Source organism: Brachyistius frenatus, unplaced genomic scaffold (assembly GCF_029030835.1).
Source record: "Brachyistius frenatus isolate BFR_SWC_R1_liver_20210118 unplaced genomic scaffold, ASM2903083v1 Contig_396, whole genome shotgun sequence".
Lineage (NCBI taxonomy): Eukaryota > Metazoa > Chordata > Actinopteri > Embiotocidae > Brachyistius > Brachyistius frenatus.
Window position 1 is genome coordinate 124931 of NW_027210995.1, and position 24599 is coordinate 149529.

Consider the following 24599-nt stretch of genomic DNA (forward strand, 5'->3'; position numbering starts at 1 on the left):
GATTTTTGGTGCTAAAATTTGTCCCATTTATTATTGAAATTCAAATCCCCCCCCCAAAGAAACCGTGTGCTCGTGTTTGGACCTTTAATTCTCCCACGAGGCCCCAAAACACGATTGTTATTGTTTTTTTAAATTTTACATCTGATTTAAAAGAATAAATAAATAATCGATTAGTGATGACCTTTTTCCGTAGTTCCTGGTTTCTACTCAAACAAAATGCGCCGTTTATGGACGACGCCCACAGATGAAAACACCTTTTTTTTTTTTAAAGATTTGTTTGTCGTGTTTGTCAACAATCATTTTTATTATATTTTTTGTGCTAGCCGTTACCTTAAAAAAAAAACGTTTACGCTAGCTCTATAGTGTAAATACTATCTGCCGTTTGCACTTCAATGCAGAACAACAATAGTTCGATTGGTTAGAATAAAAGTTTGTTCAAATTTAAAAACGGCTCCGTTAATTTTCAAAAACACTTCTGAACGTGCGTCATTTGCTCGAAAGTAAACGATAAAACTAATATTTTGAAAAATCGACGACGCTTCATAATTTCTTGTAATTATCGGGAATTAATGTGAAACGTCTGATACAATTATTTGACGATATTCAGATAATGATCCGCAGGACGTGATTAATAATATCTCGAGCGTCTGACGATGACGTCAGCCAGTTGCTGAGTATTATTTTGACTTTTTTATGGACTTGTGATGCAAATTCAAACATGTCAGAAGTATAATTTATTGTTTTTTTTTTTTTTACAGAATAACAGACAAAAACAGCATGAAGAATATTCTATAACTGTACGTGAACACACATTGTAACTGTCTCACTTATTTAATCAATATCAACTCTGTTCGACAGCACTACGTTCAGGTCTGATCCAGAGTGCTTGATTATGCTGCCATCTTGTGGCAAGTTCAGAGTATGACCACCACGCTGAAGCCAAATAAACATCCTGTATTTAGATTTTCAGAATCTCTCTCTCACTCTTTACTAAAGCTTTATTTTGAAAGGTTTAACAGGAAGTCTGATAATGTGGCCCCTTCACAGGCCATTTGGAAGAAAACTATTTTTTAAAAAGTAATGTTTGTTTTCAGGGTCGTTTAATGAATTAACGAGTTGTCGAAACGGTGGGTGGAGATAACAATGCTGTGTTACTACAGCAACGGTAAACTTCCTTCAACGGTAACTCAGCAGCTTCACAACAAAAGGTAACTGATTAAACCGGGGACTGTAGGCATCGTAGATTATAGAAAGAAAATATGTATTTTTCTGTAAAAACATTTAAAAAAAAATCTGATGTTTTATTTGACTTCTGGTTTTTAACACACAACTGTGGTGAAATATTTAAAAAGCTCTCTTGATTTAAGGTTTAAGTGTCCAAAATTTGGTTTGGAGGCTGTCGGTTTCTTTTTATGTTTCTGAAATATAGTTCAGCCAAAAATATAACTGCATACGCATTTGCTAAATATATATACAGTTTGTCAATGTAGTCTGGTGTTGAACTTTCAGTGTTGGAGTTTTGAAAGTGCAACCACGACCAAACATGTAACTTTGGTTAGAGACTTTTATACTGATAACTAACTGACTGCTATAACTTCAATAATACAGAATCTGTCTTTCTGAAAACTAGTTAACGAACACAAACATAAAATCCTTAGCTCGTAAACAAGTTTCCGTGACTTGCAAGCCTCAAATAATTACAACTTTTTTAATACAATTTTCAGCTCGTGCTCAGATGGAGACGAACTCGTAATAAAGGAGTCGTCCGTAAACGTGAGTCGGACGATGTCGGCTGAAATCACCACGGAGACGTCACACCGGAGGACACGCTCAGATTCAGGATCCCCGGGTGCCGATGCCCCTCAAACCACAAACCAGCGAGTAAGTAAAACCTTTTCTCCGCATCATAAAACAGCTGAACTTATTACGGGACAAATCCACCACTAAATAGTTTAATAATAATAATAATAATAATGATAAACTTTATTTGTACAGCACCTTTCATTACAACAAATGCAGCTCAAAGTGCTTTTTCAGCAAAACAGAATTACAAGTGTGCGTACAAGTAGAAGTGTTTGACATAAAAAAAGATACAGAAAAATAAATGACATGCATAAGAAACAGAAAAAAATGCATTAAATTAAACACAAATTGGATTAAAATATAAAATAAGCCATTTTAAACATGTTTCTGGTTTTTTTTGTGTGTGTTTTGTTTCCATGAAAACTATTTTTTTCTCAGAAGATTCCAGCTGACATGCTGTGAGGTCAGAGGTCAAGTTGAGCTGGATACTTTACATTTCAAATCTGCCGTATTTCCTTTGACTTTATCAAAACAGCTGTCGCCTCAAACAACCAACAGTTCATACTTATAACACTGTCTCCAAAATGTTATTGTTATTGTGTGCAAACCGAGAAGCTTTTCTGAACAGAGTTTCTACAGTAAAATCAGTAAGAAAAGAAATGTGGAGCTCGGGATGAATCCAGCTCCTTTAAAAACTCTCTCTACATTTTTCTTTTTTCTTTTCAGTAAAGGAAACGTTTGGAGATTCATAAATAATTTCACTGGCGCATCAAATGCATTATTATGGAGAGTTTTTCTGCTTATGTGCGGTAATATTTGGATCCATGAAACTCCTCTGATCTCTTGAGTAAATATAAAATTAGGCACCGGTTCCTTTTTTTTTTGTACATCATTTGTGTCCACAGATCATAATAATTATAAATCACAGATTTGCTTATTTCTTGATAAATCATACCGTTTAACCCCCAAAAAGAAGATATTGGGGAAGAAGTTCTTTTTTTTTTTTTTTTTAAACCATACTGTCATCTTGCCACTAGATGGCAGCAGAACATCAGGATAATTTGTTTGCTTCTCAAACCGCCCTTCAGTCATTTGAACTGTTTTTAAAAAAAAAAATTTTTTTTGCCTTCACAGGCTCCGGTCCGTCCGTTCGAGGTGCTTCAGATGCGGATCGAGCAGATCCACGAGGTTCTGCGGGAGCAGAACCGACTGCTGACCCTCTTAGCAGCAGGTCGGTGTTGGACACGTACACGCTTCCTGTCCACTACATCCACCGCAAAACACCTGATTTTTCAACATTTAAAGAACTCCACAGAGCAGATTCAGTGCAAGAAACACCTCTGAGGGGAAAAAAATTAATTAAAAAAAAAATCCCAGCAGGACTTCCTGTAAATTTCTTCACCTCCTTTTTCTTTTTTTTTTTTACCCTGAATTTGTCGACTTTCCGCTTCAGCGCCCGTTATTTATTGTAATTGCCTTAAAAATCCCACGAAAGTGCTCTGAGGCCGGCTGACGCTCGGTCGCTGAGGCCATTACAGGCTTTTAAGAAGCAGAGGGTGTGTGGCGCTGCGGAAGCAGCTGTAATGTGATCACAATTAGTGCGTGTTTTTCTTCTTCTTCATGTTTAGGGTGTGTTTGTTTTCTTCCCTCTGTTGTTGTTGTTATCGCCTCGACCCGACGGCCGCCAGCAGCTCTCCTGTTGCGACACACGCAACTCAAAATCAGAACATAATAAATACAAAACATTGATTTCACTATTTTTCATTATTACTTTTTTGGCTGAAATGATTCGTTCTCGAGTTTCTTGTTTCTACAGTAAGTGAGGAACAGTTGTGGATATTGTTAAGGTAGTAATGATTCTGCGTATTGATTCGATACTGTAATGACATGTAATTGGTTCTTAATATAAAAAATAATATTAAATACTGTGTATAAATTAAATGTCGTGAGTAGCGAACTGCAGCAGGATTATTTTACTTTTATTTTGACAGTAGTTTATCTGCAGCCCCCTCATCACTGAATAATTGCCCCGCCCATATCCATAATGCCCGCCCATATCCCTAATGCTCCGCCCATATCCCTAATGCTCCGCCCATATCCATAATGCCCCGCCCATACCCCTAATATCCCACCCATATCACCAATACCCCACCCATATCCATAATACCCTGCCCATATCCCTAATGCCCCACCCATATCACCAATACCCCACCCATATCCATAATGCCCCGCCCATACCCCTAATGCTCTGAGTGATAGGAGACTGAAACTGTGACTTAAACAGGACTTTTACTTTGACAGTAGTTTACCTGCAGCCCCCTTGTCACTGAATAATTGCCCCGCCCACGCTCCAAATGCCCCGCCCACACCGCTAATAAAAAAATGCAAAATACTGGATCCGCCAAATACAGAGTTAACCCCAAAAATCATTCACGGTCAAATGTTCATGTCTCGTGAATTTGACCAATTCTTTACTTCTGGGTGAAACAGGACGTCAAGACATCGTCCTCGAGATATAAATGTTCCCCGTTTTGCTTTGTTCTTTTTTTTTTTACATTTCTATGAAAAATATCAAGTCCATAACGTAAAGCAGCCACACCGCACTTTTTTGGTTTTAGCCACAACTTGCCAATGGACAAGATGGACAAGAAAACTACTGCATGAGCTGCTCTCAAGTCACAGTTGATGAGAACGCTGAGAATTTTGGACATTTTGAGTAAAAAGCGTACAAAAAAAACAAACCAACGCGCGGAAATAGTTCTAAATCGATTTATTATTAACATCCCTGGCAAAACGAATAATTTTGGACTGAACTGGAGCAAGTAAAGTACATGTGTGGGGAAACACCGCTTCATGTTGTTGCCAACCTGACTGCATGTACACAACTCCAACAAACTGTCGCACCTTCGTGCAAAAAGGTAGTCAATATTTTGAAGTTTGCAGCGAGGATACGCAGGTGTTTTGTTTTTTGTTTTTTTGCGTGTGTGTGTTTGGGAGACGGTTGCGTCGTTAAACAGGAACAGTGAAAGCTTCACACAGACAGATATCGTGTAATGAAGAAGCGATCTCCATCTTGTGGTTTAAAAAAAAAAAAAAAAAAAAAAAAAAAAACTCTGGCAAAACTCGCCTCATGAAACAGTGTATTTACAGCAGCTGTACACAAAGATCGACTCATACAAAATAATTCAAGGTTGGAATAATCAACGTCACAGAACGTAAACAGTGAGAAGGAGGAAAGTTTAATTCGGCCTTCCAGCTTTTTATTTCTTTTTTTTTTTTTTTTTTTGGTTTTGACATTTTCAACGTTTGTAACACGATGTTTAAAAACACCAAACTGAAGAGCTGATTGTTTACTCTGATCAGAATGAGACGCAAGGTCATCAACAGCCAGTTGATGAAACCACAGGAAGATAATCATTTCACAAGATAAACGGAGCAGTTGTATGAGTGAAAACAAAAAAAACAAAAAAAGTTTTTTGGGGAAAAGGGGGGGGGGGGGTAATTTCACAACAAAAAAAGGGGATTTCGTAATAGGGTGTATTGAGGGTAAACCGCAATTAGAGCGCTCTCAACAGGCGCGAGGTATCGATGATGAAGGCGATGCTGAGCCGTGCGTGAGATAACACTTCCTGAGTGGTAAATTCACAAACATTCAGCACAGCACTTTATTTAACAAGCAGTTTTTAACAGTATCTTGAATTTCATTTTCGTACTGCTGATTAGTTTGTAGCTGATGCGATGGTCTCAGCTCCTTTACATCCGGCTTGCGAGAAGTCCCGATAAATAAAAACGCTTTCATATATTCAAGTAAATATTGATATAAAATATATATTTAAACTCGTTATTTACAGCAGGCAGATGAAAAGTAAATCTAACATCGTTTTTTTTTTTTTTTTTTGATCATCACAATACTGAATGGGATATGAAAACAAGCAGCAGCCACATAATATGAAGCCGTATGAGTCAATCTCTTTTTCTTCTTTTTCTTTTTTATATATGACGTTGTTCACCCACTTGAATGCCCCGCTCTGGTGTTTGCAATATTTTGGCTGAACAGCCGTCTTCACTGGACTGTATTTATTTATTTACAGGGACAGAGTTGACATACTTCTCGTATTACTAAACATAAAATCAACATCACGTTGAAAAAGTGCAAAAGAAATGTTCAAAGGTCGTTTCTTCATCTCCAGTGGAAGGTTTAAAAAAAAAAAAAAAAAAATTAGGTTTCCTTCAAAGGTCCATTGTGTAGGATTTAAAGGCAGAAATGCAATATAATATTCATAATCACCTGAAACTAAGATTGTGTTTTCGTTGCCTTAGAACGAGCCCTTCATGTCTCCGTAGGGAGCGGGTCCTCTTCCACTGGGCGGCCATGTTGCACCTCCATGTTTCTACGGTGGCCCAGAAGGGACAAACCAAACTGTGGCTCTGAAGAGGACCTTCCAAATTTTTTGGGCGAGTTTTGTGGCTGCCATATATTCTCTCACACGCTTTTGGAAGCAGAAGGTGCGACGGGTGTTAAATTGCAATCTACAACCTCACCACCAGATGCCACTAAATCCTACACACTGCTTCTCAAATTGAGGATTATAACGACAAAATATTCTGCAGATTACACAAAGAAAAAAAACAAAACACAAATGCACCTTCGTTGGCATATCATGTCACAAAATCATAATGTCAAACTATGATAATCTATGAATTTATGATAATGCTCACGGGCTAGGGCTGCAACCGACGATTATTTTCTTGATTAATCGATTCGGCGTATAAAGTGCCAGAATATGGTGACGAACGTCGACCCAAAACCCAGAATGAAGCCTTTAATGTCTTGTTTTGTCCGGACCGACAGTCCACAACCAAAATATATTCAGTTTATCGTCATGGAGGATGAAAGAAACACGATTATATTCACGTTTAAAAAGCTGGAAATACAGAGAAGTTTGCCATTTTTCACATTTAAAAAAAGATCCAAAACGATTAATCGATAATCAAAATAGTTGGCGTTACGTTTTTTTTTCTTCTTTCCCACGGCTCTACATAAGAGGTGTGGTGTCGGACGGTCTCGGCGTATCGCGCGCGTTTGCCAAGTAAAAAAAAACAACAAAAAAAAAACCGTGACGGCGGGACAGTGGTTATTTAACCCGCTTCCGTTTCCTCGGCGATAACGTCACAACTTCTGAGTGCTTATTATCGGCAGAGAAGCGGTCCTCGCCCCGGAGGACGTCGTCGCTCCGCCGCCGAGGCCGAAGTCGACGTTCAGGAGTCTCTTCTGGAGGAACGCGGGGCAGAAGGCGGATATGTAGGCGTCTTTGAAGTCCGAGTTGCAGAAGCAGTAGACCAGCGGGTCCAGCAGGCAGTCGGTGTAGGACAGGACCATGAGGCCGTCGTACACCTGGACCGCCACGTCCTCGGCGTCCTGCCAGTTGTTCAGCCGCACGGTCAGCAGCGCGGCGCGGGCGACGGCGCACGGCAGGAAGCAGACGGAGAAGACGACCACCACGTACACGACCACGCACACGGCCCGCCGCAGCTTCGTCTTCTCCCCGACCGTCTTCTTCCGCAGCCGGTTGACGATGCGCACCGTGCAGTAGACGAGGACGACGAAGGGGATGACGATCTGGGTGAAGAAGACCACCTTTCAAAAAGAAAAGAAAAAGAAAAGTCACGGTGGAGAATGACGACCTCGTACGGAGGAAATGACCTCCGGCGCTGAGATTTAGGACTCGTTTTTCTGAACCCTGTTTTTTTTTGGTAATTTCCAAAGATCGACTCGACTCAGCTGTATTTTTTGCAGCGCCTTTCAACATACACGCAAAAACAGCAACGAACCAAACAAATAGATCAAATAAAATAAGGTAACACTCGTAAAAATGTAGGTTAAATCAAATGAAGGACTTAAAATTGCAACGATAATATAATGTTTCAAGATATAATAAGTCAAATTCAGAAAAGTAAAAAAACCACCAGGGATAAAAACAATAATTCAAATTTTAAATCAGGACGATAAACATAGCTGGAAAGACAGGTCTTTAGTTTTTAGCTTTAAAAACTCAACTTGAAATTGAACTTTCGTACAAACTTGTTGTCTGATAGACGTGAAACTTCTCAAACAAATGGGTTGTTGTGATTTTTGCTTTTTTACTTAGTACAACTTAAACATGTGATTAGATGCTTGTAATTGGAATTAATCACACAAATTCTGCCAGTACTTAAAGTTTTTAAAATGAAAATGATTAAGCTGGCCGTTTTCTTGATTAGCGATTAGCAAATGCCTAAAAATTGTGTTCACTAAAATTTCCAGGTGCAGTTTTCAGTTGTCTTGTTTTGTCCGACCGAACGTCCAAAACCACAAAATATTGAGTTTACTTTCTTAGAAAGTGAAGAAAACCGGGAAATATTCACATTTGAGACGATGGAACCAGAGGATTTTTTTTTTATTTTTTTTAAATGAATCAATGATTCTTCAAAAAACTTGCCTTCATTTGTTAAAACCCATAAAAAGGTAAAAGTGTCCGGGCTATAGAGTGTTGCAGGAAAAACACAACTAAGTTCTGTCAAATTTATTTCTGCTACCGGCTGGTTCGGGGAATTGGGGAAGTTGGATTTAATGACAAAACCAATGACTCGTAACTGTCATGTCAAACCGACAGGAAGTCCGTGAGGCTTTGTAAACAATCATAGTTCAGTTGAGAAGCTTTGCTTACTTTTTGCGGGGTTGGTTCTCTCTACGAGCTCCCATCATAACGAAATAATGAAAAGCCTTTTTAAAAAAAATAAAAATGTTTACATCACGAATAAATATTTTTCCGGCTCGGTTGACACGAAGTCAAAACTAAATCCAAAAAACCCCGACACGAAGCCGGATCGCTACCTCTCTGAAGGTGTCGGTGACGTTGTGGGAATACGTCTCGGCCTGGCGGCCGTGGCTGTTGCAGCACTCGAACGTGTTGATCATCATCGGGATGGTGAGCGGCAGCAGCAGCAGCCAGATGACGATGGAGATCTGCGGCGACTTCTTCATCACCTTGACGAAGTTCCTCCTGCCGAGGTGGACCACGTTGAAGTAGCGGTCGATGGACAGCGTGATGAGGAAGGCGATGCTGGCCCCCCGGTTGAGGAACAGCATGAAGAGCATCGCCTTGCACGTGGCGTTGTTGGTGCTGCGCCGCTGCTTGTGCCAGTAGTGGTAGATCTTGACGGGGAGACACGCCACCAGCAAGAAGTCGGCGACCACGATGTTGAACAGGAAGACGCTTTTGTTCTTCCAGAACTTGAACCTGAAGTGAAATGAATTCACGAGAACGGTTATTTTGCTGAACGGAGTTTTTTCGAGACTAGAAAAAGAAAAAATCTTTACATTTGATCCAAAAGCTCCTACGAAATCTTTTGCGCGAGTGATCAAACTTTGCTCAAAGTTTTAGAAAGGATAACGGAAGTAGGTAAAATAAAACGTAGTTGCTTGTAATTGCCGCAGGTTTTTTTTTTTTTTTTTTTTTTTTTTTTTTACTGTGGTGGAAATTTGGAGTGGTGACCACTGGCCGGCGGCCATCTTGGCTAGTTCTGAGCAGGTTTGGAGCAGGAACTGACCATATTTGGACGAGCTGGGTGGCGGTGGGGCGGGAGGCGGGGGGGGGGGGGAGATCTGACCGATCTGATTGGAAACCTGACGATTACACGCCCCGCCCACCGATAGCTGTAACCTGACTGCACCGCAGGCCTGTCAATCAAAACAGACACGCCCCCAAAAACACGTCTTTTTGAAGCTTATTTTCTAATTAACGATTATTTTTCAGATGGACCGTCAGAAAACGAATAAGAAGACGACTTTTGCTAAAAGCAATCGCGGAGAAATTTGACTGACTGAGAATTGCATTAGACCAGTTGAATGGGAGTCTATGGAGGCTTCTCGGAGCCAGCCCCTAGTGGCACTCGGTGGCATCGCCGCTGAAGACGCTTTCCGCATCGGCCTCATTTTTAGCCGGGGCGCTACGTCCACGTTTATATCCAGTCTACGAGTGGTGCCAAAGGAAAACGTCCCGCTGGAAGCCCTTTCAGACTCCCTTTCATCCACAGCGCACCGCGGTCCTCGTTCAACACGTTTGTCAGTCGGTCTCGAGGAAGCGCAAGTTCCAAGAACTGCTACCGAACGAATGAGAGTCCAAACAGGATGTTGGCGCCGTCCTTCTGTTCGTTACCAGAGCGAGTAAACATCTCTTAGGATTTCTCTCTGCGAGCACTCTGAGTTAAAGGACGTGGAGGTGCTAGAAAGTGCCGAGGGTGACCGCAGAGGGAAAAAAAGAAGTCACTCAGACTTTTATTGCTGTCACGGTTTGACCTCATTGACTCGATGCCGGGAAATTGCTATCGCCTCTTGCTCCACTTTTCTGAAATCAGGGCTAAAAACAGTGATGGAGAAATTGTGTGTGTGTGTGTGTGTGTGTGTGTGTGTGTGTGTGTGTGTGTGTGTGTGTGTGTGTGTTTCTTCATACCTGAATACGAAGATGTAGAGGACGGACAGGTTGAGCGGCAGCCCCAGCGTGAATTCCCCCGTCATCAGCCAGGCGAGGATCTTGTACGTGACCTGATTGGGCACTTCGCAGTGGTCGACGGTCGCATTCGTAAACATGTTTTGTCGCACGGACATAACAGCGGTTTTTTAAAAAAAAAATTGTTTTTTTATTTTTGTAAAAGTTCACCCACTTCCACAGCTGCCGCAGCCCAAAGTGTCATGCGACGTCGCAGCAACGGGAACAAGTTGCAGGGGGGGGGGGGGTAAAGCGTCGAAGGACGTCGTTTCCAGAGACACGGCAGAGCTAAATCCTTTTTTCTTTTTCTTCTGACCTTCGATCTTTCCTCCTCGCAGCCGTTACAAGTCAACGGTCGTCCCTCCGGAGAGCCTTCGCAGTGATTGTGCAGCTCTGCGAAGCATGCTGAGGAAAACCATGCGCTGCGAAGACGGCGTGCAGTTAAAAGAGAGAAAAGGAAGAAAAAAAAAAACACACCGCGGCTGGCCCGTGTGTTGTTGTTTTTTTTTTTTTTTAATGTGCGAGGGCTGCCGCCGAGCCTTCAGAGAGGAAGAATTTATAGTCAGCTGGAGGTGTGGTTTCACAAGAGGGGCTCAACTCTCCGAGAGGCAAAACACAAGAGATGCTTTTATTTTTTCTTCCTCATCTTCCCAGCCAAACCAAACTGCTGACTCAAATTTATCTATCTGATAACAGAAGATGACTGTAGTTTCTGTTTTTATACAGAAACTGCTGTTTTGAGTTGTTTTTCCAGCCCGGCGACGTGGGAAAAAATAAAGAAATTGCGAAATTCCTCAGCTGGATGTCGGTCTGAAACCGTCGTGCCCGCACACGTCTGGTGTCCTGCTCGAAAGAGTGTCAAAACACGATCCCTTCAAAAGAAAATGACGTCAAGTTCGCGAGATCGAGGAGATTTTGCAAAGAGCTGAATGTGTTAAATATACAGACGAGACGAGAAAGAAAAAAAAAAAGTATGTTTATGTGGAACGGACATAAACGGCAGCTTCACAATATACAACCCCATTTCCAAAAGCCTTGGTACGTCGTGGTAAACATTAAATAACGAGGCAACTGTGAAAAATATACTTTGAATTTGATGCAACTCGGTTTAAAAAAAAAAAAAAGTTGCAAAAGATTGGAACAAGTTGTTTAACACTAAAAGAGACACTTTGGTGAAACCGTCATTCTAATTTGTGTGCTTGTATTCGTCCTCATTCAAACGTTGCGGTCGGAGTTGTATTTTATGTTTTTTTTAAGCGAAGTGCTGGAAGTACTCGGAGCAGAGAAGTGATGTCACGACGGGTAAAAACGGCCGAACCCGCCCGACGCTCGCGTCGCCCGACGTCGATTTCGGCTTTCAAAACGTTCTCCTCACCGCCAAGATAAAACATTGACGGAAGTCCCGTCTTTTTACGAAAACGCTCGATCCGAGAAAAAAACGACAAAAAAAAAAACTCAAACGGCTCGGTTGACTTATTTGCGGGAGAGAGTCGCGTCTGGTCGGTTAAGTCGCCGTTTAAAAACATCTTGTTCTGTTCGAGTCAAACATTAAAGTAAAATCTCCTCCGAGCCTTCGGCCGGTTTATCACTGACAGGAACAACGTGACAAAAAGCTAATGATTCAAAGCCCCCCCCCCCCCCCCCAGATCCCCCCCCCCCCCACCACACACACACACACACACGGATGTGAGGTGACGTTGCACCCGACTGAGTGATGCCACATTACTTCTGCAAAGAGGCCGCATGTCGAAACCCGCCGAGTGCGAATAGACGTGCGGTCTAGACGAGTACGTATTTCAATCCATTGTTGCTTTTTTTTTTTTATTTTCTGCCCCAGTACACATTTAAGAAAAGAACTGGATCCAGTCGATTCACCCGACGTGTTTAGATATCGCTCGAAGCCCGTGATGCGTTCAATGTTCGGCACGGGGAAATGAACAATGAGTGTTATACGGTGGGGGGAAAAAAAAGAAAAAAAAAGGAAGTATGAAAAACATGCGTGTAATAGATAAGTAACTCAAAAAAATGATAAAGATTAAATGCGGTATGGCAGGCAGCTTCCCACGTTTAAAAAACAAAACAAGAAGTGTGCGTCTCTTTTTCTTAACGTCTTCCAACGTGAGCTCGCTCGCTCTCGTAGCCTGTAATCTGAAAGTGAACTCGGGCAGTCTGGTTTTTTTATTAAGTCAAGTCGTTTTCTGAGTGCGGTGCAAAAAAAATAATATAACCACTTTACAACGTAATCCAATCCTACACAACAACAACGCCAACTGGCGGCCTTGAAAATGACCCGAAATCAAATCAAGGCCACTCGGGCATCTCTGCTCCGATACGAAGGATGTATTTCTCGAATGGGATTATAATAATAAAAAATAAATTTAAAAAAAACAACACGGTGATTTGACGTTGTATTCTCCATTTTTTTTTTCTTCTGCCAGTGAGTGATGTCGCCCGTTGGTTTGGTGATCTGCTGTTTAGAAGAGTCCGAACTGCCATTTTGACGGTCGCCATTTTTTTTGGGAGGGGTGGGGGGGTTAGAAGTGGCCACATTGGGACAAAGTGGAGTGGATGCCCCGCCCACCTACACCAGAAACCCGACAGCACCCGCAGGCCTGCCGATCAAACCTGACACGCCCCCAGAAATACCGCTTTTTGAGGCCTAATATCTGATTAATTATGACGTTATTTTCAGGACACTGATCAGAAGGAGGGAATTTCACTAATGACACCTGAATGACTTTTTATTGACTTTTAATTTCATGACAGAAGTCGACTTTGAATGGGAGTCTGTTGGAGACCATTTTTTTTTTTTTTGGCGCAGCCCCTAGTGGCCCTCGGTGGTGGTGCACCTTTCAGACCCGGAGGCTCCGCCCACTTTTACGCACAGTTCACCTTAATTTCGTCTCTTCACTTCAGTCGTTGAAACATTTTCTTTTCTTTTTTTTAAATGCAGGGTGTTTGCTTTTCCTTCTTTCTTTCTTTGCCGCATCATTGCACAAGTTAAATAGTCAATGAGTGACAGTTTGTATGCTGTTAATGTGCAACTTTTAAGGCTTGTTTGCGTTGCTGTCAACTATAATCCAGGAGCCGCGTAGCTAAGGCGACCTAAACTACTTTCAAACAGACGTCTTCAGTCCTGCAGGACTCTCCGTGGCAGAAATGAGTAAAACATCAGATACCAAAAAAAAAAACGAGCGCCGTTAGTGATCTACTGCGTTCCTCCACGTCTTTTTTTTTAAGAGTGCAGGACGTCTTTTTTTTAAGAGTGCAGCAAACTGTGCGTTCGATATGCAGAATTAACCTGGACTCAGTGAGTTTGCACGTTTTACGTATTTGGCCTTACGTTCCTGCGTAAAGTGACAAATGTCTGTTCAGACAGGAAACCAGCTCAAAATACTAATTTTCTTTGTTCCAAGCAGCTCCTTCACTTCAGTTCCTGTTCTGTGTTTTCGCTCGTTACGACACTGACCTTCCTTCTTCTTTACAACCTTTTTTTTTCTTCTTCTTCTTTTAAAGCACGAGTCACAATTTCGACAGCGTGCTTTAATTTGTGCCTGTGTTTTATCACAATCGATTCCGTGCCGAGAAACCTTTTTCAGGTTGGGAGTTTCCTCCCTCTCAGTAAAACCGACGCTCTTACTTCATCACCTAATCTCCTTTATCTCTCGTGTCTCAGTCTCTGTGGAAGGTCTGAGGTTTCCTGCCCGTGTTCCCTCGCCGCGGATTAGAATAACCAGCTCTCCCCATGTAGGTACTTCATATACGTCTCTGATCGGGACTCATTTAAATGGAATGCAGTTGTGCTTACGTTTTATTTAAAAACTGAAAATGTCCGTTCAGTTCCTCCACGGTGGGTAGTTTAACAGCCACATACTGAAAACCTTTTTTTTTTGTGTGTGTGTGTGTGTGTGTTAAATCTGCTGCATATTTTAGTCGTTGTATTGCACTTTGTGCAACTTTTGCACACTATAACATCTTGGGGCAAAAGTCCGAGACCACTTCTAATGCGTATAATCCGCTCCTGTTTCAATCATTGAATGAGTGAAAACATTTAATCTCTAAAAAGATGTACATGAATCAGAATATTTTACTATTTGTTTTGCACCCCTTTTTATGAATTTTTATAGCAGCTGCGTTGACTCCACACGCCGAATAAGCCATTATCTCAGCATGATCTGTCGAAGAGCCAAAGAGCCTCTTCTGATGTCAGGAATGTTTCTCCTCAAGTGGCCATTCGAGGAACTGCAGGTTGTGGCACTTCTTTTTTTTTTTTTTTTTTTTTTTGCATGTGAGGTTGATGCTTGGTTCACAAGAAAGAGAGGACCCAAACAAACAACACAGGAGACGCTGCTTCACGCAAATTGCAAAACTTTACTGAAGTCGTTCAGAATTTGTTTTGGTGCAAAAAAAAATAAAAAATAAAAATGGGAGCAAAAAAAAGCCACAAAAACTCACAAACTGGCACAATTCATACAAAGAAATGAGCTGGAAAGCAAAGAAGTCACGAGGCAGAATGAAAACACGACAGTCTAACAACCGAAGGAGGGGAGGAGTGGGAACTAAACACGTAATGCCGATGACTTAATAAGACACACGAGAAGTGACGAGAAAAAAAACAAAGGAGGCAGGAAATTAGGAAATAAGACAAGCAGACAGGAGAGGGCGAGAGATTTCAAAATAAAAAAAAAAAAGAAATCCGAAAAACACTAAAAGGCAGAAACTCTTGACAGTGAAATGTTCAGTGGAGGAAACTCCTGGACAGTCGGCACTCATTCTTCGATTTCCGAAGTTGTGCTTGGGCTCAATATCCTGCTGCAGTCTGACTGCTCGTTCACAAAGATGCAACCAAACCAGGGCGCGGCGCCGACGTGTCCAACTCCTGAACCCTGCCTGAACCCCCCCCCCCCCCCACCACCACCACCACCACCCGCATGCCTCCTCTCGTCTCTCCCCCCCCCACCCCTCTCTCCCGGCGACACCTCCTCTATCAGCTCGAAGGACGCCCGATAATCATCCCGTGAAATGCAAGAACCCGAGTCAGCACTACTACAGATAAAACTACACTTCTTATCTGACACATTTAATTTTAACATGTCGAGACGTGTTGGACTTTTAACATGCTCATCAAAAAAAAAAAAAACTGAACAGAACAGAAACTACAGTAGCACTGTAGTCTGACAAATCAAACTTCTAAAATATCTGTCAGTCCTAACAGTCCTTTCAATTAATAAACATATCTTTATAAGTTCCACACATCGTCACGTACGTATATTTTTGAGTCAGCAGAAATGCCTTGAAAGATAAAAAGGTATTTGCACATCGACACGTTACAGCGGTCGTTAAAACACATCAAATATGTGATATTTAAAACATGTATTGGGACGCTTATATCAACATATTAATACTGATCATTTGGGCCAGAATCTGTTTCATGCAGGAATACAAGCCTGAAATTATAGATTTATTTGAGCAGCCGTATAATAACATGAAATCACAAGTGTGTATTTCTGTATGAACGGAACCAATAACTCCACGTAGGGTTTTTTGATACGAAAAAAAATGCTCCGCAGGGTGTTGACGTAGTCGCTGGCTTTTGAACTCTTGACACTGTAATATTTAAAGCTACACGATGTTAATAAGCGGCTAACAGCGCTAACAACCCTCAGACCCCTCAGAAGGTCCCGGTGGAACTCGGTGTCGACGGTCTGACTCTGGGGGGGACGAATTCACGGTGACACGGCCACCGCCGACGTCAAAGAAAAACCCACCTGGCGTCTCCTGAACCCGACGCGCCTTCTTTTTCGGTCTCGGACGGTGAAGCTCTGCCCCCCCCCCCCCACCCTCTTTCAAACGTTGACCGTCACTCGGGACGCCTCGCACCGGCTCGTCGCTTCACCGTGAAGCGTTTCAAGAATCTCTGTTGACGATTTCCAGAGTTTGTCTCCAAAATCGGATGTTTCTCAGGCTCATATTTGAAATCCCAAATGTTCACCCGTAGTCACAAAAGCGCCTGTGACGCACCGGCTGGTGAAGATGATACAACACAGACTCACCAGAGTCCGGCTCGCTGATTACCGGAATGAGTTCGATGTCTATTTATAGCCAGACAGTGAGCAACAGACACCGGCGCTTTAATCACACGTCGAATGGTATCATGGAGGCGGGCGAGGTCGTTCGAGGTGACTGAACGCAGGCCCGACGGGGATTGAAGTCCGGGCAAAAGCGTGAGTCATGATTTATACTGCAGGAAACATTCAGGGACATTTTTCCTCCTGGACATGTTGTGACCTGGATTAGTTTGGTCAAACTAGGATTTTAAAGGGATTCCCAACGACTTTATTCGGGATGAGTTCACAGGAAATTACCCTCTACGGAGCAAACTCACTATAATCACACCCGACTCTTTGTATATATATATATATAGATATATACAAATACACACACACACACACACACTGTATAAACAGTTTAATATTCCGGCAACATTAATGACCAGCTTTCTTCAGGAAGAAGTATTTTTTAACGAGGGAGCTTGACAGCGGCCTCATTTTATTTTGTGTATTTTGGAATCAGTTACAAACCCACATGATGCCGCCAACTGAGGAATCCACGCTTTGAGAATCCTGCTTCTAGAAGGGGCTTCAACACAACGTGTTGGGACGAGAGCATTTTCAGGTGACGGGGGGGTTTGTGTTTTCTCAGCCTTCCTTAATTTGACGGCACTAAACCACGACGGACGGACGCTCACTCGACTGACGCGGCTCAGACGAAGGCCGAGAGGGATCGCTCCGATTCGACAGGACAGATGAGATTCCTAGTTGTTGAAAAGGAATTTGACTTGTCAGATCGCCGTCCAAGTTCGAGAGAGAAAAACAGATGTGCATACTTTAAGCTGGAAGGCATCCAGTCCCCGTTCGGCCTCGTTCGGGCCACCTGTGCGGTACGGCTACGGGGCTCGGCGAACGCGTGATACGCTTCGGAGATAAACATTTTTTTATTTTAAATGTGGCAACAAGAAACGTACGCCTGCTTTTAGGCTTCCTCTAACACGTGCCGAGCAGGTGAGCGCCAAAAAAAAAAAGAGGAGATCCATTAAAGGTTTTTAAAACTCGAACCATGAAACTTGTCTCGTAACCAGGCGGCAATTTTGAAGTTGGCCGGCGCCACCTTTGCTAGTTCGGAGTGGTTTGGAGCAGGAAGTGACCATATTTGGACTCGATCTGATCGGAAACCCTGACGATACCACGTCCCGCCCACCGGTAGCTGTAACCTACCAATCAAACAGACACGCCCCCTCACCCCCCACCCCCGTCCTCCCCCTTCAAACCCCGGCTTTTCGAAGCTTATTTCCTAATTAAAGACGGGATTATTTTCCGAAATTTTATTGACGGAGAATTTCATGAGAAGTTGAGTGGGAGCCTTTGGAGCCGACCTCTAGTGGCGCTCGGTGGTATTGCAGCTTAAGACGCTTCTGCATCGGAACCATTTTTCAGAGCCGGAAGCTACGAGCACTTTTATATTCAGTCTTTGGTCATAACATTAGTGAGTGGATGCAGGCAAAAAAAACACAAGACGGTATCTACTCGTTTCACAGTTTTATTTTCGCTGAAAAGAAATAACCAAAAACAATGCTATGCACTGTACACGTGTCACTGTTTGGAAAAACCGTCACAGCTCCTCCTGCATGCATATTTTGTAGTTCTGTATATTTCAAGAATCCAAAGGAAAAACAGGACGTTAAATAACAGCCTCGTCTTCATAGCGCGCTTCACCTTTTCCGTGAAGTCCGTGCTTTAGTCAGTGTCAGGTAGCATCCCGAGAGGAAAACTCTCTCCGCGCAGCAGCTTCTCCGTTCCCCCCTCCGTGTTCACGCGACCTTCAAATGACCTCGCAGCGAGTCGGGTGATGCGTGGGTCCCGACGAGCTCTCCAACACCACCGGAGCGCCTCTCGCCAAGAACGGGAAGTAATTGGCCAGGTAGAGGCCTTTGAACTTGGTGCTGCAGAAGCAGTAGACCAGCGGGTCCAGCAGGCAGTCCATGTAGGAGAGGACCATGAGGCCGTCGAAGGCCACCGCCGCTTTGTCCTGGAGGTGTTCGCCCGCGTGGACCCGCACGATCAGCAGAACCATGCGGGCTATGGCGCAGGGGAGGAAGCAGACGGAGAAGACCACCATGACGGTGGTCACCAGGAAGACCGCCCTCTTCAGCTTGGTCCTGTCGCCGACCGTCTTCTTCCGGAGCCGGTTGACGATGCGCACCGTGCAGTAGACGAGGATGATGAAGGGGATGACGATCTGGGTGAAGAAGACCACCTCTCTCAAGCTGTCCACCACATCCTGAGAATAAATCAGAGAAGACATCAGCTCAAGTATCCAGTTATTCTTGGTTGTTTGGCCTAAATGTTCCCGAAAACTAAATCTGTTTTAGGACAGTTTAGCTTTTTTTTTTTTCTAAATTAGTCGGCAAGGCAACGATACACGAAGCGCTCAGGAGCCTGTACTTAAATAAAAAGGACCAATAGAACAAAATAAAAGTATTCTATTACAAGTAAAAGTCCTGCTGGTGAAAGTGCAGAGATTATAGCAGCAAAAAGTGTTTCAAGTGTTAAAAGTTCAGTCCCTCATCCTGCAGAAAAACAATTCTGTCATTTTATAAAGACACTTTTGGATTTATGCTCAAGCAGCATTTTGTTTGTTTTAGCTTCCTTATTTACAGTCTGGCATTTATTTTTATTTTTTTTGTTGAATTTGTTTGAATCATTTGACTGGATTCACTGCCATTATTATGTTGCATTTTATTTCACATGTTTTATTCATATAGAATCTTAAATCTCTAAATTAGAACTGTTAAAATAAATCAAGCAAAAACCAAAATATGTTAAAACAAATAAATAAAGTCACTTCACCGTTAAACTACCGGCAACCGCAAACAATATTTTAAACTCAACCTCTGTTTAGTAAGCAGCCATGAAATATGAGAATAATCCACTCTGATGTGTTGTGATTTAAAGAAGCGATAGACACGCTGCGTCGTATCGAGACGACCCTATCGTGCTTTAAATCTTACTGCGAGCGGCATTTCCTCCTCCTTTTATTTTTTTTTGTCCGATGCTATCGATGTCTTTATATTTATTTATAGCACGAGCATGCCGAGTAGGTAACCAAAAAAAAAAAAAAAAAACAACTTCCGTCCCCTAAATGAGCCTTAAAAAAAAAAAAAAAAAAAAAAAAAGCACGCGAGACGAATCCCAAAGTCAGCGATAAAAACAAAACACAAGAAAAAGACATCCATCTAACTTTGGAAACCGTCTGTTAAGTGGAGCCGTTGGGATGAGATAGCCCCCCCCCTTACCCTCCTCCGGGTCACATTCCTCATTCACGATCACACTTCACTTTCTTCTTGTCCGCACGTTTGTCCGAGCGACTCGGCGCGTTGCGCGAACGAGACCGATTGTCATGACAATAAAAAAAAAGAAAAAAAAAAAGAGTTGCTTGCTCAGCAGCCACCGGTGTTGCCGCATGGTTACAAACACACACACACACACAACCTCACCCCCACCCCGAGCCCTCACCTTGATCAGGGTGGCCTCCTTGGCGTCCTTGTCGTCCTTGACGTGGCTGTTGCAGCAGTCGAAGTTCTTGAGCATGGTGGGGATGGTGAGCGGCAGCAGCAGCAGCCAGATGAGGATGGAGATCTGGGGCGACTTCTTGAGCGCCCGCAGCAGGTTCTTGCGCCCCGGGTGCACCACGTTGAAGTAGCGGTCGATGGAGGTGACGGTGAGGAAGGCGATGCTGGCGCCGCGGTTCAGGAACAGCATGAAGAGCATGGCCTTGCACACTCGGTCGTTGCCGCTGCGCCGCTCCCCGAGGATGAAGTTGTATGCCTTTATGGGCAGGCAGAAGAGCAGCAGGATGTCGGCCAGCACCAGGTTGAAGAGGAAGACGTTGTTGCTGTTGGACTTCCAGAACTTGAGCTTGAAGATGAAGAGGTGGAGGACCGAGGCGTTCAGCGGCAGAGCCAGGATGACGATCACGATCATGACGGCCGCGTAGAACTTGTAGAGGATCTTGTTCGTGGCCTCACAGTCCTCGATGCCCTGAAGCATCGTGTCGTTGTGTGCCATTTGAAAAGTCAGTCAGACGCACGCTGGCCGAGTGAATGAGCAGATATCGTTTTACGAGCTTACCAAAGAGGTGAAAAAAAAAAAAAAACACCGCCGCGTGTAGGCGAGAGAAGTGGTTTTTTTTTCTTTTTTTCTCGTATCCGACGAGGAAATCACTTCAAAGAGCAGGTCTCACCCCACAAACACCAGAAAAAAAATCCTGCCAAGCAAGTTCCTTTAGTGTCTTTAAGTTGAAAAGACAAACAAAAAGGAGATCCTCTTTAACTTCTTCTTTCTGTCCTTTTGCGTGTGCGTTTCTGATTTCCAAACCCCGGTTGAGGTTTCCTTTCCTTTTTTTTTAATTGTGTTTTTTAAACCTGCTGTTCGCTGAGAGTCAGAGAACCAGGTCTGGAAGTAATCTCTCGGTGTGGGGGAGCGAATGGAAGACGTCCTCTTTGAGTTGCTGCTGCCCAGCCTTGTGTTTTGCGGCTCCTCCCTTTTTTATTTTTTTTATTTTTTTATGCCTGAGGAGGTGAGTCACCGGCTGCTTTTCCACCGGTTGCACCAATGAGTCTCACGAGGACCCTGATGAAACAAAAACAACACATTTTGAAATATTAAAAAAAAAAAAAAAAAAAAAAAAAAAATCCAACTGTTTTGTTGAGAAGGAAACGAAGACGGGGTTGTAAAAATTGAAACGAGCACCAAGAAGGCGTCGATTTTCTGAAGCAGGCTGAATGTGGACCGCGCGAAGCCCTGACGAGCCCCCGTACGACTACGTGAGCCAAGCGAGGACGTGCAGACGCCGATAGCGCGAAGCTGATTTGGGCTTTTGACAGGCAGCCGTCTAAATGAGAAAAAAAAACACACTGCGGGAACGTTTCACCTTTCCCAGGAAAGCGTCCTGCTATTTCCGTGAGAGTTTAGCTATTCGGAGAGCGTTGGGTAAATCCCACCGAGCTACTGTGCGACGCAAAAAAAAAGAACAAAAAAAAGACCTTTCTCATGAATGTCAACTTTTCAAGTGTCTCAGCACCCGAGATTCATGAGCTCAGTGTAACTTTAAAAAAAACAACAAAAAACAAATCCGCAGGGGTTCAAAAAATGCTGCCGAGAAAAAAAAAGAAGAAGAAGCTGAGCATCCATGGGAATCGGCGATAGATTTACACGATGTTTTCTACTATGTAAGGAAAAGCAAGCGTGGAATGTAGCATCCCGAGGGGAGGAGGATTTCTATGAGTGACGGAGGGGAAGGTTCGCTGGGGACAGCGCTCTCGGGCTTCTGGCGTGCCAGGCAACAAGTCCGGACAACTCTTAAAAGATCCAGACTCCCTCTCAGGCGAGAGGACGCGACCTCCTCAGAGGACGGCTTCGCAATTAAAAAAAAAAAAAAAGACACAATCTACCTTTAATCTGATTCCTGGGGTTCAGACCGTAGACTTTCTCTTCTTGTTGACATTATCGGACGCTCATCGGATTTCGTAAAAATGTGATCTGTGACCCCTCATCCCACCCCGGTACTTCCTCCACGGACAATACTGTGATTGTATATTGGGTTACTCAGTCAGCTGTGCAGTGGACCGGCAGGGAAGTCATTAAAGTAGTTAGCTTAAACCTGGACGATAACATCTGATCTCTTTCACTATGTCAAACCTGTAGACTTTTTTTTTTTTTATTCGCTTTGTGTGTTTTTAATGCAACGTAAAAGATAAAAGGTGAAACCGAGTGAAAAATTATTTGGATTGCAAAAAAAAACAATTCTCCCTCACAACTTTGTTGATTTCGGTCGCAGACTTGAATTTGACTTCCCTTTTTCAGATCTAAAAACAAAAAAAAAAACACTTTCTGTTTTTGACTCGCACCCAGATGTTTCACACTTCTGATTCACAATCACAACTTTTTGTGACACAATGAAAAAAATAAAGCTGGTTTCGTAAGTCTGTGACCAAAACCGATAAAACTGTGAGGGAGAATTTGCTTGCAATTTCAACAATATCGTATTCTCAGATCAAATGTTTTTACTCACAAACTTGTTTTTTGATTGTGAGAAATTTGCACTCAAAACTGTCTTTTATAACTTTAATCAAAAATAAGACCCAAAACTACCTTTATAGCTTCACTAGTTACTGTAATACGTTACCAGTTTGTACTAAAAATATTCAGTTCCTTTTCAGTCGATTCACACCGGGGCCGAGATATCATATGGCATCATATAACATATCATATAACATCATATAACATATCATATAACATCATATAACATATCATATAACATCATATAACATATCATATAACATCATATAACATATCATATAACATCATATAACATATCATATAACATACAATAAGCGGTGAACCGCGTTCCTTCTCCTTTCAGGGAACAGAAGTTATAGTCGTAACATTTCAATTTAAATGTTTCAGAATCGTATCCTTGCTGCTGCTCTCCGTAACATGCATTTACATAAATAGTCCGGTCAATCAGAAACACTCATATAAGAGGACTGTTGTTGTTCTTAAGAAATATAAAAACAAACAAAAAAAAAACATTAAAACAAACGTTGTTTTGATCCAGATGTTTTCTGAGGAGCTCTCAGTTCAAGTCAAAACACGACCGCGATGAGATAAACGGTGACGAGCAACCAGACGAAGCGAACCACGTCTCGGTTCGACTTACAAAACAAAGTTTGGCAAACAGAAACCGGCACATTCACGCACGTTTTCTGATCTCGCTGCTCGGATGTTAAAAGTTTTGTCCCGCTGCTCTGATTGCATTAAACTGAGGGTTTTATGGGGGGGGGGGGAGGAGGAGGGGGGATTTATATTTACAGATGACAACAAAGCAGAATGTGACACGCTTGGTTTCCGTGTCTTCATATACGTCCACACCGATGGACGTTGGCCGATAATGATTTTGCTCCGTAGCTTATAATTGCATGTCCTCTACGAGCCAGTTATCCAAAATATAACTGTCCTGTTTCTGTATTTTCTTAATTTTGTTAAGATTTTGTGTTTCACTGCCTAAAATGTAGATGTAATAATTCTTTGTATTTACCTTAGTTTTACCTTCACTAATGACATGTTTTCCAAGTAAACATTTAAAACTAAGTAGGAAGTCATTTGTACATTTTTCTTGTTTGGAGTTAATGAATTAAGCTCCTTCGTGGAATAACTTGAGAATTAACGACACCAAAAGTCTTTTTGTGGTAAATGATGAGTTACTACGAAACAGATTCAGCACTTAGAAACGATTACTTTATAAGTATCTGCGAAAAGTCCTCCATTACGTCATGATTATTCATTATTTGCCGGGTTTTTTTTTACCTCGTCATCCTGTAAACGATGACTCAGGCGTCAGTAGTGAACGCTCGTGAGTTACCAGCAGCTCCTTCAGAATCAATCACGAATGACGTCTGAAGAAAGCTTCTTCTTTTATTCTATTAATCACGTAATGATTCATTAATATGTGCCAGTTTGTCCTCTAATAACGTGTCATCACCCGTTCCTCATTCGTTTTCTCTGCAACTTTACCAGTTTTTCTAACGTTCCCGTTTAGATGCATCAAAGGCAGCGACCGGACACCGAGGAGGAGACCTGGACCCGCCCGGTTCTGACTCCCTGTCAGCTGACCCTGAAAACAGGTACTCGCACTGCTGCCCTCCAGAGTTCACCTCACCGTGTGCCCCTCTACTGTCCTTGAACCTGTTTAGTCCGTGCTTTAAGAAGTGTCCAGGTCCTTTACCGAAGTAAAAGTACGAATACCACTCAATCCTCAACGTGTCAGACATGAGAGTATGTGCAAGAAGTATGAAAAGTAAAAGTACACGATAAGAAATAAGAACTAAGGTGTTGATTTTAACTCCTTTACATAATGTCGGTTTAATCTACAGTAATCCCAAATATTCTATAAGGTCCTTGTGGCGTCTCCGTCCTGCGAGAACCTCGTACGAAGCTCCGAATTTTGTTTTCCGGGCATTTTAAAAACAGTTTATTTAGATGAAGAAGTCGGATAAAACTTCTCAGCACATGAAGGAACATTTAATCCTTCGGTTTATCTGCAAATTTCAAGTTAAAAGTCACCAAATTTAGAGAATGCGTGGACAACGAAGGGTGTGAGTCAATCGTACATTAAAGGGTAAGTGAAGCTGTCAGACAGTATTTGCCTCTA

The 24599-nt window shown here is 42.6% G+C and overlaps 3 protein-coding genes across 3 annotated transcripts in view; 1 reads left to right on the forward strand and 2 right to left on the reverse strand.

The window, feature by feature from the left end:
- The window catches only part of LOC138636675 (uncharacterized), a 36335-nt gene that overhangs the window by 1869 nt on the left and 9867 nt on the right, over nucleotides 1–24599 (forward strand). The window contains exons 2-4 of the mRNA XM_069724804.1: nucleotides 1725–1881; nucleotides 2938–3034; nucleotides 23988–24072. Coding sequence (XP_069580905.1) covers nucleotides 1786–1881; nucleotides 2938–3034; nucleotides 23988–24072 — 278 coding nt within the window. The 5' untranslated portion in view covers nucleotides 1725–1785. The remainder of the gene's footprint in view (nucleotides 1–1724; nucleotides 1882–2937; nucleotides 3035–23987; nucleotides 24073–24599) is intronic.
- Nucleotides 5296–10636, reverse strand: LOC138636680 (12-(S)-hydroxy-5,8,10,14-eicosatetraenoic acid receptor-like). The gene is made up of 3 exons (XM_069724816.1): nucleotides 10296–10636; nucleotides 8678–9083; nucleotides 5296–7441 (listed from the first exon to the last, which is right to left on the reverse strand). The coding sequence occupies exons 1-3, from the start codon at nucleotides 10448–10450 to the stop codon at nucleotides 6974–6976; spliced, it is 1029 nt and encodes a 342-aa protein (XP_069580917.1). The 5' UTR covers nucleotides 10451–10636; the 3' UTR covers nucleotides 5296–6973.
- On the reverse strand, nucleotides 17912–20826 carry LOC138636676 (12-(S)-hydroxy-5,8,10,14-eicosatetraenoic acid receptor-like). Its single transcript, XM_069724806.1, has 2 exons — nucleotides 19904–20826; nucleotides 17912–18668 (listed from the first exon to the last, which is right to left on the reverse strand). The coding sequence occupies exons 1-2, from the start codon at nucleotides 20453–20455 to the stop codon at nucleotides 18210–18212; spliced, it is 1011 nt and encodes a 336-aa protein (XP_069580907.1). The 5' UTR covers nucleotides 20456–20826; the 3' UTR covers nucleotides 17912–18209.

Bases quoted from the DNA above. Each gene is read 5' to 3' on its own strand.
- LOC138636680 (XM_069724816.1), bottom strand. From the start codon at position 10,450: ATGTCCGTGCGACAAAACATGTTTACGAATGCGACCGTCGACCACTGC. The intron at 9,084-10,295 runs GTATGAAGAAAC...ATTTCACTTCAG, and splicing joins CTCTACATCTTCGTATTCAG to GTTCAAGTTCTGGAAGAACA. The intron at 7,442-8,677 runs GTAGCGATCCGG...TCTTTTTGAAAG, and splicing joins TCACCGACACCTTCAGAGAG to GTGGTCTTCTTCACCCAGAT.
- LOC138636676 (XM_069724806.1), bottom strand. From the start codon at position 20,455: ATGGCACACAACGACACGATGCTTCAGGGCATCGAGGACTGTGAGGCC. The intron at 18,669-19,903 runs GTGAGGGCTCGG...ATTTATTCTCAG, and splicing joins AGGAGGCCACCCTGATCAAG to GATGTGGTGGACAGCTTGAG.